Source organism: Manacus candei, unplaced genomic scaffold (assembly GCF_025592945.1).
Source record: "Manacus candei isolate 608988 ecotype Guabito, Panama unplaced genomic scaffold, ASM2559294v1 h1tg000025l, whole genome shotgun sequence".
Taxonomy (NCBI): domain Eukaryota; kingdom Metazoa; phylum Chordata; class Aves; order Passeriformes; family Pipridae; genus Manacus; species Manacus candei.
Window position 1 is genome coordinate 7,820,831 of NW_026138073.1, and position 12,322 is coordinate 7,833,152.

At 41.3% G+C, this 12,322-nt stretch overlaps 1 protein-coding gene and 1 long non-coding RNA gene across 2 annotated transcripts in view; one reads left to right on the forward strand and one right to left on the reverse strand.

Moving 5' to 3' along the window:
* Nucleotides 1-12,322, reverse strand: part of PTPRG (protein tyrosine phosphatase receptor type G) — a 397,672-nt gene that overhangs the window by 64,712 nt on the left and 320,638 nt on the right. The window contains exons 12-13 of the mRNA XM_051788769.1: nt 11,375-12,170; nt 3,661-3,793 (exon numbers count right to left, since the gene is read on the reverse strand). Coding sequence (XP_051644729.1) covers nt 3,661-3,793; nt 11,375-12,170 — 929 coding nt within the window. The remainder of the gene's footprint in view (nt 1-3,660; nt 3,794-11,374; nt 12,171-12,322) is intronic.
* LOC127471666 (uncharacterized) lies at nt 5,870-8,135 on the forward strand. Its single transcript, XR_007904726.1, has 3 exons — nt 5,870-6,384; nt 6,601-6,719; nt 7,762-8,135. It is a non-coding gene; the product is annotated as an uncharacterized LOC127471666 (long non-coding RNA).

The window sequence follows — 12,322 nt, forward strand, 5'->3', positions numbered from 1 at the left end:
GAAAAAGTACCACTGTGCCACTGCGGAAGCGAATGGTGAATCCATATGGTGAGTAAAACAAGGATCTGGTCTCCTCATCTTTTCTGTCTGCTAAGACTCAAATTCTCAACTAGATGCTAAAAGAAATCAGTTTCAAGCACTAGAGGTCCTGGGAGCAACAGTCCCCCTCATCATGCCCGTGACAGCTCAAGGATCAGCCAGGCCAGCTTTTCCTCAAGAGGAATCAAAGATGCACAGAAGCCAACTGAAACTACAGCTGTCATTGTCCCTCCTGCCCACGGAGCCCAACTGCCACCCGGCCCCAGCGGATCTGAAGGCTCCTGGTCACCCTGTGATTGTGCTCTCCTCATTTTTTTGGGATAAAAGGCACCGCAATTTTTGCAGCTTCATTATGCTGACCTAGTTTATTTTCCACTCTACCAACTTAAAAATCACACATCCCTCTTTGCACAGCAGTGCCATTAAAAGTACTGAATTCAGGAAACTTTAGTAGAAAGGTAATTCAGAGCTGCTGCTTGCCGGCAAGTTCCCATCCCTTTTCATTACTGAGATGGCCACCATGTGAAAAAGATGGAAGTGACCCTTTCTCTTCAACATCAGTCATATTCTTTCACCATTTGTCCAAGATCCACATGGAAAAGGAACTGAGAACAGCAAATTACCTCTGCAAAAGTAGTCTCGTTCAGAAACAGCACAGATCATTTCCAAATATATTCAATTACAAGGAGTCTCTAATGAACACAGCATGGAAGCTCAACAGATAAAAAAAGGAAAAGCTTCATCAAACAATGACTGTTTCCTATCACTCTCCTGTTCAAATAAAGGGAACAGAAAATGAAGCTTTCTTACAGCAAGTCATCTTCGCAAAAATTATTTCTTTGCTGTATCATGGAATGAGCTACAAGGAGTCCAAACAGAGATAAATTCTTTGCCAAACCTTCACAAGAAACTTCCCTAACTCCTTATTTTGATCCCTGGATAATAGGGCACTGATGCGAGGGAAACAAGCAGAAGGCTTCTCTCTGCTTCATTGTTCTGCTTATGTCACCTCTGGTCTCAAATCATCTAATTCCACAAATGCTCAAAAATGCGAAAGTGAAAATATCATTTGTTTTACCCTCAAAATGTTTTGCCAAAGGGTAACTATGTCTCTTCTGCTTTTTCTAGTTCTCTGGGTTTTATTTTGTAATGCTTTTTCTCACACCAAAACAAAGAACTGCTGTGCAAGAAAAGGCCCTGTGGTCCAGCATGTCTGTCCCCTTGAGGGTTATCCTTTCATCAAGTGTTTCTCTGCTGTGCACTTCAATACCATGTTTCCCTTACTGAAATATCTGTCTCAAACTCGTTTTCATGCCATTTGCTTTGATGGCGTTATTTAGCAAATTATTCCATATGTTGTTGCCCATTACATTTTAAGCTAAGTATTTCTTCCTGAAAACCCAAATTACTGTTCCTTTCAAACTTCTAAATTAGATTCTGCAGTGTTTGTGAATTGTTTTTTTCCTTACTTTAAAACACTAACAGAGATAAACATTTTATTTTTTCCCAAGGAAAGGCAATCACCCTGCAAAGGGCACATGAAATGCTGTGTTGCCGCTCCAGTGACATGGTTTGCACAATGCAAAATGTTACTGTGGACAATCTGTGTTCTAGTTGCTTGTTGATTTATCCTAAAACACATCTTTACTTTTTCAACACACTCCCTGTATTTGTTAAAAGTCCTCAGAACTAAGAAGGTAGATACACTTTACTTTGAAGCTAGTACACATGTGCTCTCAAGTTTGTTTATTGTTTCTCAATTTGTCGCTTTATATTTATGAAAAAGCTTTGACTGCTACGTGACATTATTTTCATTCTATACTAATTTTTAATCTCCACCTTTTTTAGTATCAATTTTTTGAAAATAAACTGATCTACTGCTCTCAGTGGTATTAATTAGAAACTCACAGTTTTACCAAAGCCGCTGATGAATGTTAACTATTGATGCATGCTATGGAGAGCAGATAAACAATTATTGTCCATATGCAAAAATAACACATTACTGGAAAAGTAATTTGGTTTCAGCTAAAGTCTTTGTTCCCTTATCTTCCTTGATTTATGTGTGTGTTGGCTATTACAAAGCAAATAAAAAGTTTATGAGGTGGATGGTTAGGAATTTTGAAGATAAAAGTATTTAACTTTAATCAGCATACCTTAATTTTACTAGACTAATATTATGATCTATAACAGAAACTAATGTTTATCAAAAGTTAGTCTCTAACTGTTGGTCACTAAGCCAGTACATTCCAACTTTAATATCTTCTCAGGGATGGCACTGTTGAGCACATTAAACACTAATTTTGCAATTATTTCTCTCGATCCATTAGTGAAATTGCAAAGAAATGGAAATGTTTTGCAAACAGTGAGAGGTACCAACATTCCTCTAGATAATAGCTGTTAGCACTGCATTTCAAAACGTTTTCTCTGTAGAAGAGCATTTTGTATCAACACGAGCTAAAAATCACAAACCCCTCATTACAGTGCTTCAGGATATACCATCTCCTTCCAGGGCTTGCCTGGTGTGAATGTGACCAAGTTTAGTCTTTCAAATGAAGAAAATACATATTGAAACACAGCATACTACAAGGGGATCTTCAGAACCTTTTTACTTTCAGCTTGTGCTCACGTATCAGTGCAATTTTATTCAGTGTCTTACTGCAAGGATGTTAATTATTTGCAAATGTTAATAGAAATTATTTTCACAAGGCTATTGTCATCTATTTATTAATTATTTCAAATGTTCTCAGCCTCAATAATTTGACCAATTAATTGTCAGTGAAATGAGTACACTGAAAAATGGCTTGGTACTTTTAAAATTGATTCTGCAAATATAATGATCAATGGGATGGTATTTCTCATCAAAGCTACTTTCCTGTGTCCCACATAATCAAATAATTCCTAAATACCTTGTATGTGACTAATCCCTGGTTAATTTTAACTTCCAGACAAATGAGGTGTCTTTGGCTTCTGGTTCTGACTTAAGCAGGTGCTGCAGGTTTTAATTTACTCTAAATCAAATGGAGATGGATTTGTTGATGCTAATCCTAATCTCCACCATTGAAGCAATGTCCACTGGTGTGAGGCAATCTTTACTTTCAAGACCTTGCAGGCAACACTTCTGAACACCTCACCAATGCTAAAGAACTCTGACTCAGAGCATCCCTATGGAATGTGAAACAAGCTTAGTCCCCGTTCTTGAAGTGCAATCAAAGGAAGGAAAGAACTGCTTAAGATTACACAGGAGGTCTGTGGTAAAGACACCCATGGAACCAAGGCCAGTCTCACTGGGCTTTTCTGCCACAACCGCTTTTCCTGAAGGCCAAGAAAGAGATAACTTTTTACAGCTATTTTGGAGGGACTAATTGTCAAAATATTTGTCACCATTACAGCTGGCTCTACCATTGCTGGAGCCCTACCAAGCCCATTTTCATGACACAAAAATCAATACTTAAGGCAGCTGAACAGTTATCCAACAAAGCTGTTCTAGCACCCAGAGAGTTATCTAATGCATCTAGCACCATAACTTCTAATAAAATAAAAACCGCAGGGCCACATTAAAAACACCACCTGAAATGTGTTTTAAATCATAATCAGTTTCCAATGATAAGGAAACAGGCTCACCTCCAGTAGACAAGCACAGCGATGAGGAGAATGAGGCACACGAAGGTCAGTGCTGAGACCACAATGAGTGGGATGATCCATTCCATTTTACCAGGAGAAGGTCTTGTGGCCATGCTGGAGCTGTTCTTGCCAGCTGTGTGTTAAACAGATAACAAAACCAATCACTGACTGGAAAAAAGAATTACTGTACAGAAAAACGTGTAAACAAAACAAATAGCTTATCCATTTTACATGGTATGAGTAAACAGAGCAGAGATCCTCTAACTGCAGGGTGGGACTCCATTTGTCTTCAGTCTGAGACATGAGAGCACAGAAGTATGGTGTTTATTGCCACATATGGCTTGGATTTTACTACTGCCTGTAATTACGGTCTCATAGACACTTTTAGGACTCTTTTGTGCAAGCACCTATTATCAGATGTGGAGTACCCCACTGAGCCATTTCACCACGGTAACTAAGTAAACGCTGTGCTCCGTCATCAGTGTTTGCAGATAAATGCACTCTGTTTCTCAATACTACAGGACAGCCCTGTTTGCAAAGCTCAGTGTAATACTTTGCTTCAGAAATAAATTTCTTGGTAACTATCTTAAAATAAAAAATCCTCAACATGTTGGGTGTCATGTCACATCATTTGCAGAATTGTCACAATCTGGTGGGTTACTGCATACGAAAGCACTTTTTAGCATATGGATTGTCAAGATGGGTGGATGAATGAATGAATAGGATGTGTTGTAACCGACAGAAGAAATCATTATGCCACAGCTTTTGAACGAAATTAAAGTTCGTTCGTCAATATCCTGAGATCTGGCCGAGTAACTCTGCTTCACTTCTTGCATGACATCTCATTAAAATGATTGTATCATATAGAAGATGAATATCTAGAGCTTCTGCAAGTACTGGAGACAATGAGCATAGACGCTGTACCAATGTATTTCAAAAGACACCTAATTTGTGCAAATCTGTGTAGACTTGATGAATAAATTGGTTTAGACAGAATGATAGAAGAAAAATACAGAAGAGGATTCTCTATCTTATTCCTGTTTCCTAACAAACAGGCAGTATCTGATCAATACCTGCCAACAGGACATAATGTCAAAGGATTAGTATAAACAGCTTCAGATTTTGAGGATTGAAACATGCACACTTGACTTCTACTTTTAGCCTATGTGAGTCTTTCCTCACCAACGTGATTCCTTGCCCTTGTTCAGTATTGCATTATCATATCTTCTGAAACTGCTGCAAATCCTACCAGAAGAACGTAATTGCCTTTTCACCATAGGCAGGCAAAACACAGATAATTGGAAGTCACCAGATGTCACATAATATGAAGTCATACTCTATTTTAATAGCATTTAGATTATACTCCTCGGTAGGCAGGAGTAAAATTCAACTAACGTGGAAGTAAAGGTTAATTGTAAATGCTTTTGCCTGACTGCTGAAAACAGAGCAAGGCTGCAGGCTGCTGCAAGCCCAGCAAGAAATCTTTCTAGTTTTAAGAACTAGGCTGATAGAGGTAATGCCCTTTAGCAGGCAGCCTAAATGAGGTGCTAATAAGAGGGGTGTTTGGGAGAACTGAACGCACACTTTGATTGAACATCTCTGATTTCCTTAACCAGAAGGAGTAAGGAAAAAATCAACCCCAAAATTAAAGTAAAGGCTTATTCTCTGTATTTGCCAAACTTACAAAATCATAAGTCTTGAGGCATCAGTTTTTACCAGTGCATTTCAAATCATTTATCAGCACAAAAAAGTAAGCCTGTGAGGTAAGTCTTACTAATCAGAATGATAAAAGGGACAAGGCAAAAAAACCATGCAATGTAATAAAACTTCATAGGAGAGCCAAGTAGTCCCATCACCTTACGTCCATTAGGGTGTTGCTTCAGTTCTCTCCAAGGACAGTACTCTGTTTAGTTTCACCTCCACATCTTTCAACACAAAAACATATGTTTCTGTTTGCATGGGAAGAAAATTAAATTCCATTGTAAGCACAGCATGGGCTGGAGTCCCAATGCACACTATTAAATTCTGCAGTGTTCACGATGCTCCTCTTACTCAGTCTGCTGTGGAGAACACACTTATCTGCCCCTGCCAACTCCCAGTACCACAGATGTGAGGATAAGAAAGTGCTCAGTATACTGAGTGCCAGAAGAGTAAATGCAATTCCTGCATGCTGATGGCTGGCCCTGAAATTCCAGTTGGGAATGCCCAAGCAGTGATGTGCTTCAGAAAAAAAGACACAGTTCCTGTGCTGGCTTTGAAGAAAAAGTCTTAGGTGTTTTCCACTGCTTAAATAATGTGTTGAGAGAGCTTAAACAAACAGCATATCCTTGTAATGGTGCCCACCATAAGCTGTACTTGCTGGTGGTGGTGGTAAGCTTAAAAAATGGACTAGGAAACTCCATTTTTGCTAAGAAATGTAAACAGTTTCCAGTGGCATATGCCTTCGTTGAATTAATTCAGTTTGCCTTTTACTGGCTTGGAATTCATCCCAGTAGGAAGGAATAAAAATTATTACAGCATATCTGTTTCGGGAGGTCCCACATGATACAAGCCCTGGCACTGCTAAATCTACTCCTGCGTCTGGAAAAATCCGTAACTTCTGTGAACCACCCGCTCAGCAGTTCCACCCAGGCACTGGATGGATGAGCCCTGGCACAGGGAGTATTGGATGGCGTCAGGCAGTGAGGGAAGCTCTGGCAGTGCAACTCTTGCACAAAGGTCAAGGTAAGAAAGAGGCTCCTACCACTTGTGAAATGTACTTTTTTTCCTGTGAATTCTTGGTAATTGGTTCCTGAGAAAAGAAACATGTTTATTTCCCTTAAGTAACACTGCTTGCTATAATAAGCAACCATAGCTGTACTATATAACCTATCTACTTTTATCATTCCTCATCATTGCACAAACTGCCAGGACAAAGTTCTGTTTGTTGTACCATTACAGATACCATTAACCAAAGCAAAACCCTGCTGCTGAACTGCCTCAGACCACATGGCCTCTTAAAAGACAGTCAACTTCCTCATCTTTCCTTTGAGTAAATGAATTTATAGACTTATACAAAGGTATTAATTAATTTTGAAAAATAGTATTTGCCATATTATTAAATGATAAAAATGCAAAATCATGTTTTTTAAAAATGCATTACCTTTGATACAAGTTCATGTCACTGTGCAGCTATTTCTTCCCTATTTCTTTAAATGCATCCCTGCAGTGTTCACAATTACAGGCTGTGCACAGCTAAACATGGCTTTTCACTGCTTTGTAAACAAATGCCAATCATATTTAATCCTATATCTGAAACTCATAGTTTGCAGACATCAAATAATTCACTTTTATTTTCAAGCCATTCTGCTGTTTTCTCCTGTAAGTTGCCATGTAAATCTCTGAAGATATTTAAAAGCTGTCTGGATGCAATCCTGAGAACGTGCTCCCTTCTTGAGCAGTGAGGCTGGACTAGCTGACTTCAGTGGTCTCTCCCAACCTTATCCATTCTGTGATCCTGTGTGCAAATGGCTCAAGCGCTACATGAAAATACAGCTTAATAATCCTTGCTGTGTATGGAGAAGAAGGAATTACACAGATGTTTAATTATCTTAATGAGGTTATTCCCAAAAGGCTTTTGTAACCTCAGACCTGGCAAAGACTGCTCTAAAAACCAAAATTCAGTCTCTGTTAAAGGCATACACCAGGCTTGAAATTTAACCCTGCACACCATCTCTGTCTCTACAAAGCCCCCCTTGTGGGAGGAACTCAGAAGAAGTGGGTGACACTGAAGAATGGGAGGATCTGGCTGAAATTTGGATGAAGAGCCAAACCCACGTTTCTGTTCTCAGATCCAAGTCACCACTCAGGCAAAAGCCCCAACTGGACAGCTGTTAGCCCACAACAGCCCAGTTTTTATCTTCTGTCAAAAACAAAGGATCTGTTTAACTGTCCGGCACAACCAACCAAAATTCCGTGGGATTGTATCTTCTCTAGCCTGATGAAACTGAATCATCCAGCTTTTCATTTTTTTCCCTCGCTTTTTTTTTTCTTTCCTCCCCCCCCCCCCCGCCCCCTTTCTTGGTAGAGTATCATTCTAATTGCTGTTTTTCTAATTTTAAGGTTTCAGAGTCACGGACAATGCTGAGCAGCTGTGTGTGTAACAGTTGCAGATCAAAGGTACAATTAGTCTAATGTGGGCACCAAAACAGAGAAAAGGATGATCAGGAAAATGAAAGAGGAGAATGCAAGCAAGCGTTCGGCGACAGAAGAAAATCATCAGCCTTGGCTGATACCACCAGACAAGAAGAGGCCAATGCCATTTGGAAAATAATGACACGGCCTCAGGAGAGGTGTGTGTATGTGCATGTGAAATAAGCACTAAAAGAAAATGAGCCTTGCTGTACTAATTGGCCTTGCACTTTCCCTGTAATTTCTCATGAGTTCCCTGTTCTCCTCTAATCATCCACACTCATGAGTACTTCCCCATTTAGTTATCTCCTTACAACTGCTAATTTGATGCTATATAATTAATTTTACAAGTGTACATTGTTATGAAACAATTTTCTACTCTTTAAAATGATTAAACTTTCTATTCACAAAAACAGTTTTGAAACCTTGACAGCTTTTTAAAACCTGCTTTCTGGGACAAAAAATGCATCCAAAAATGTTTCCACCCTCACAATGAGACACAGTAAACTGCAGGGGTGCTTTCAGCTCACTTTGGAAGTGGTCTTGACACTCTTAACTGTCCTGATGCTCAGAAATCCTTTCAGACACTTCTGGCAATGCCCTCTTGGCTTCACTTGTCTTGATTTCAGGTTTACCTTGTTATGGAAAACCTTTAAGGCCATTTCTCATAGACAAGGTCTTGCTATGGCTGCAGTTTCAGCTGGCAGGAGTTAGGTCAGGTCTGTCTGTATGAATTGAAAATTTCCATACTACTGTGAAAAACAGTTAAGCTGAATCAGCTAGTCTTAGGCTTTGTGCTAGTCTAATTCACCAGCCTGTGTCTTTGGTAACCTAGATCAAGCCTGGAATAGAGCTCCTTCTCCTGCATTGCCAAGTGTCTTCTCACAGGGGCAGCACTCCCAACAGGCCAGGCAGGCCGTATTTGGACACATCTAGTAAAATATTTGGGCAAATTCCAGGCTAGTCAGACCTCACCTATCAAAGCCTGGTGGCTCAAGATAAAAAGAAAAGAAGGACTTGCCGGAAGAGACTTTGAAGGTACAAAGAGATTCGGACTGAAAGGCTCCATTCCAAAGCCAATAACACCTCAAAATGTTCTCACTAAAAATTAGCCTTTCCCAATGTCTGGACAGGGACTCACCAAGTTTGTGATCAACCTAAATTTTTCCACCTGGAGGTCATGGACAGGGAATGAGCCCCTACTACAAGAAACTGGCACAAATGGGCCCTTCTTCATCTCTGAATAGCCATTCCCAGCCCTTTTGCTGTTGAGTATCCTTTTCAGGACACTGAGGGATCTGGGACAGGCTTGTCTGGGAAGCTGAAAAAATGGTGCAGCTCCTTCTCCTCATCTCAGGTAGGTCGCCAGAGGTTTAATTATGATTTAACTAAGGTTAATTTGGAGGAAACAGGCAACTCTCACTTATCTTCTTGCCATCTAACATGTGCTGATAATTTCAGATATAGTTTCCTACATATGGAAGCCACTTTTTTAAAACGCAGTAATCATACTAAGTTATCCTCCCTCCATATATAGGTACAGAAAACCTAATTTGCAGGGTACTTTCAAAACTGATTGTCTTTGTTGTAGTCTTCAGGCACAGTGACTTCAAGCCATCAAGCCTGGAAGTGAGCAGAGCTCTAAAAGAGGCTGTCTAGTAGGAGGCAAAGCTGTACTGAACCACTTTCAATAATAGTTCTCTGCGTGCTAAAAAGAGACAGACTAAGGGGATACAATTCACAATAACTAGTAAGTATTTCTTAGCAATATTAAAAATATTTCCCCGTCTCATTGATTTTAATATTTTTATCTTCACTATGGAATTGTTAACAATCTCTTTGTCACAAGCTAAGAATTAAGGCAAACTACTCGTCTTTTTTTCCAATTTTTTAGGCTGAGAACAAGCCATGAGGCCCGTTGTAGGTCTTATATAAGAGACATTGTACTTGGGCCATACAAGAAACTGGCACATGAGAAATAAGGAAGCCAAAGGCAGGAAGAACTATTTCAGAAGCAGGTTTACCCAGGCAGATTGAATTGCTGGGCTTTGAACCTAACTGGTGCTGAATGCTTACTCCTAACATGGCAAAGTTCCCTCCTTCCTGACAGAAAGGTGATTAGGGCAAGTGGCAGGTTGAAAGCTTCCTGACAGGCATCTCAGACCATGTTCAGTGGGAGCACTGGACTTTGAAGATTTCCAGCTGAGGAGTAAGAAAAACAGCATTGTATTTTAAAAATATCAGCACAATTTGGGTGCAAGTTTCTTGTCTTGCATTGTTAATCTGATCTCTTGCAGAACAGTTATGATTCACAGCGTTAGAGTCAGGTCAGCATTTCTGTAACAAATGTTATTAAAGATTGGATTTAGCTTTGTTTTTTAAATTGGTTCCGAGCTATAACTGAGTGCACAATGTCTGCATTTTTGTGGTTATCAGTGTAGGGAAAAATAAATATGCAAGGTTTTTTCACAGTACTCTAGAGCAGCTTTGATGGAAAAAGAAAATTACAAAACACTCCAAGATTACCAAAATAAACAATAAAGTAAAAAACCCCACCCCAAACAAAAAAAAGCACACTATCTTATAAATGCTGTGGTAATACACATAATCACTCATATAAACTCGTCACCATATCTAAATCCCAGTACTTACTCTGCAAATAAATCCACACATATGTACTCCATTTGCTCCTTGCTGTTTTCCTCACCAGTGCCTGGAGCTCCCTGAGCAGAAACATGTGTGGACATTCCACACATTGGTAGCACCATGAGATACCTGTTTGCATAGGCCTGTGCAGCAAACCCCGTCCACACTGGGCTTGGTGCACATGCAGATCACCTGGGCAGGCCTCCAAAAGGTTGTATTTGCTGTGTATATACTGTGGAGTTGGTACATACACCCAGAGCTGGTGTGTACAGGAGCACTGGTAATTCTCATCAGGACAAAATATGTGAACTCTGCCTGGCTAAGATTTGTCCTTCCCACAGGAAAAAAAAGAAGGTAACTCCAGTGCAGAAGGTGCCTTGTTTTGGAAGATCAAAGCATGTAGGTTTTGTGATGAGAAATAAAGCAGCAATGTTCCCATATTTGGGAGAATATCTCAAAGCCCAATCAGGGAGAATCCTGCAGATAAAATAAATTAGCTTGCAGCATATATAGCAAACTTCCCACGAAACACCAGTTTGGCACAGCAGCCAATCTTCCAAATTAATTTCACAGCTATGGTTCACTGCATTTCTCTCCTTTTTTCTTTTAAACAAAATTCTTGATGCAGCATGTTGGGAGTTAACATTTTTGCAAATTTTCTCTTGTGGTAAGTTACAAGGACCATGATTCTGTCCTAATAAAAGAAAAGGATGTTCCTTCCCCCTCTGCTCCCCACCAGTAACAATTTGAGGATTGAGTCCTGTGACAACCTGCCCACTGGATGAAGTCAAGCACCACAGAAATGTTGTATCTCCTGGAAATCAGTAAGGAATTTAGATTGTATCATTTTCCAACACTCTTAGGTTGGTAAAACCAGCTTTCCCTGGAGGTCACTCACCTGGATTAATGGTAATGAATTTGTTATCTGAGGGGTATTCCTCTGGAAACCTGTCCTCCTTTGGAGGAGGTTTTCTTGTAGTCTCTGGTCTTCTTGGGATCTTGCCCGGGTACAGTTCATCGGTGAACGCTGGTGGCACTTGGGTGGAAGGGAGCGGCTGGGGCTGAGTGTTGGCTTCATCCAAACTCTCCTCCTTGGGACCTCCAGCCGCAGGGGCAACGTTTTGGTTTGGCTCTTCACCCGATATGGTTTTATTTCCTTCTTCCTCAGCAGTCCGGTTGGGGGAAGCCACGGCCACGCTGGGCTCTGTGCTATTGCGCGCCTCCGCGGCTGCTGTCGCCCTGTCTCTCTCCTTCTTTTCAGCATCCTTTTCTTCCTCTTCCTCGTGCTCCCGCTCCCCATCCTCACTTTCACTCTTTTCATCCTTCTCCCCCTCCTCAGCTCCCTCGCCATCCTTGGTCAGTGCCGAGTCCCGCTCTGGCCCCGGGGAGGCGGCGGCGGCCTCGGTGGTGGCCACCACGGGCCGTCCCGCCTGTTTGCTGGGGGCGGCCGCCGTGGGCAGCCGGGTGGGCCAGACGCTGCTGGGGAAGGAGGAGATGCCACCACTGCTGAAGCCCAGCCCTGCCAGCAAGGTGCTGGTCACCACTGAGGCCACGGTGGCCTGGCTGCCACTGGAGGAAGGCCCCATCCCTGTGGCCATGGACACGAAGGAGAAGGGGAGCCCCGAGGAGGTCCAGGTGGAGGAGCCAGAGCTGATGGGAGCCATGTCAGCTGAGGAGGCAGGAGATGCCGTGGGCTTGAGGAGGTCACCAGCAGCAGAGGGGAAGAAAACACAGCAGAGAGCATCAGCAGGGGCCCAACATCCTACCTGGGGTCATTTTTCTTTTGCATTTCCCTCCCTTTCAACACATGTGCCATTCTGGTTGCTGTTCTCTTAAAGCCAAAGAC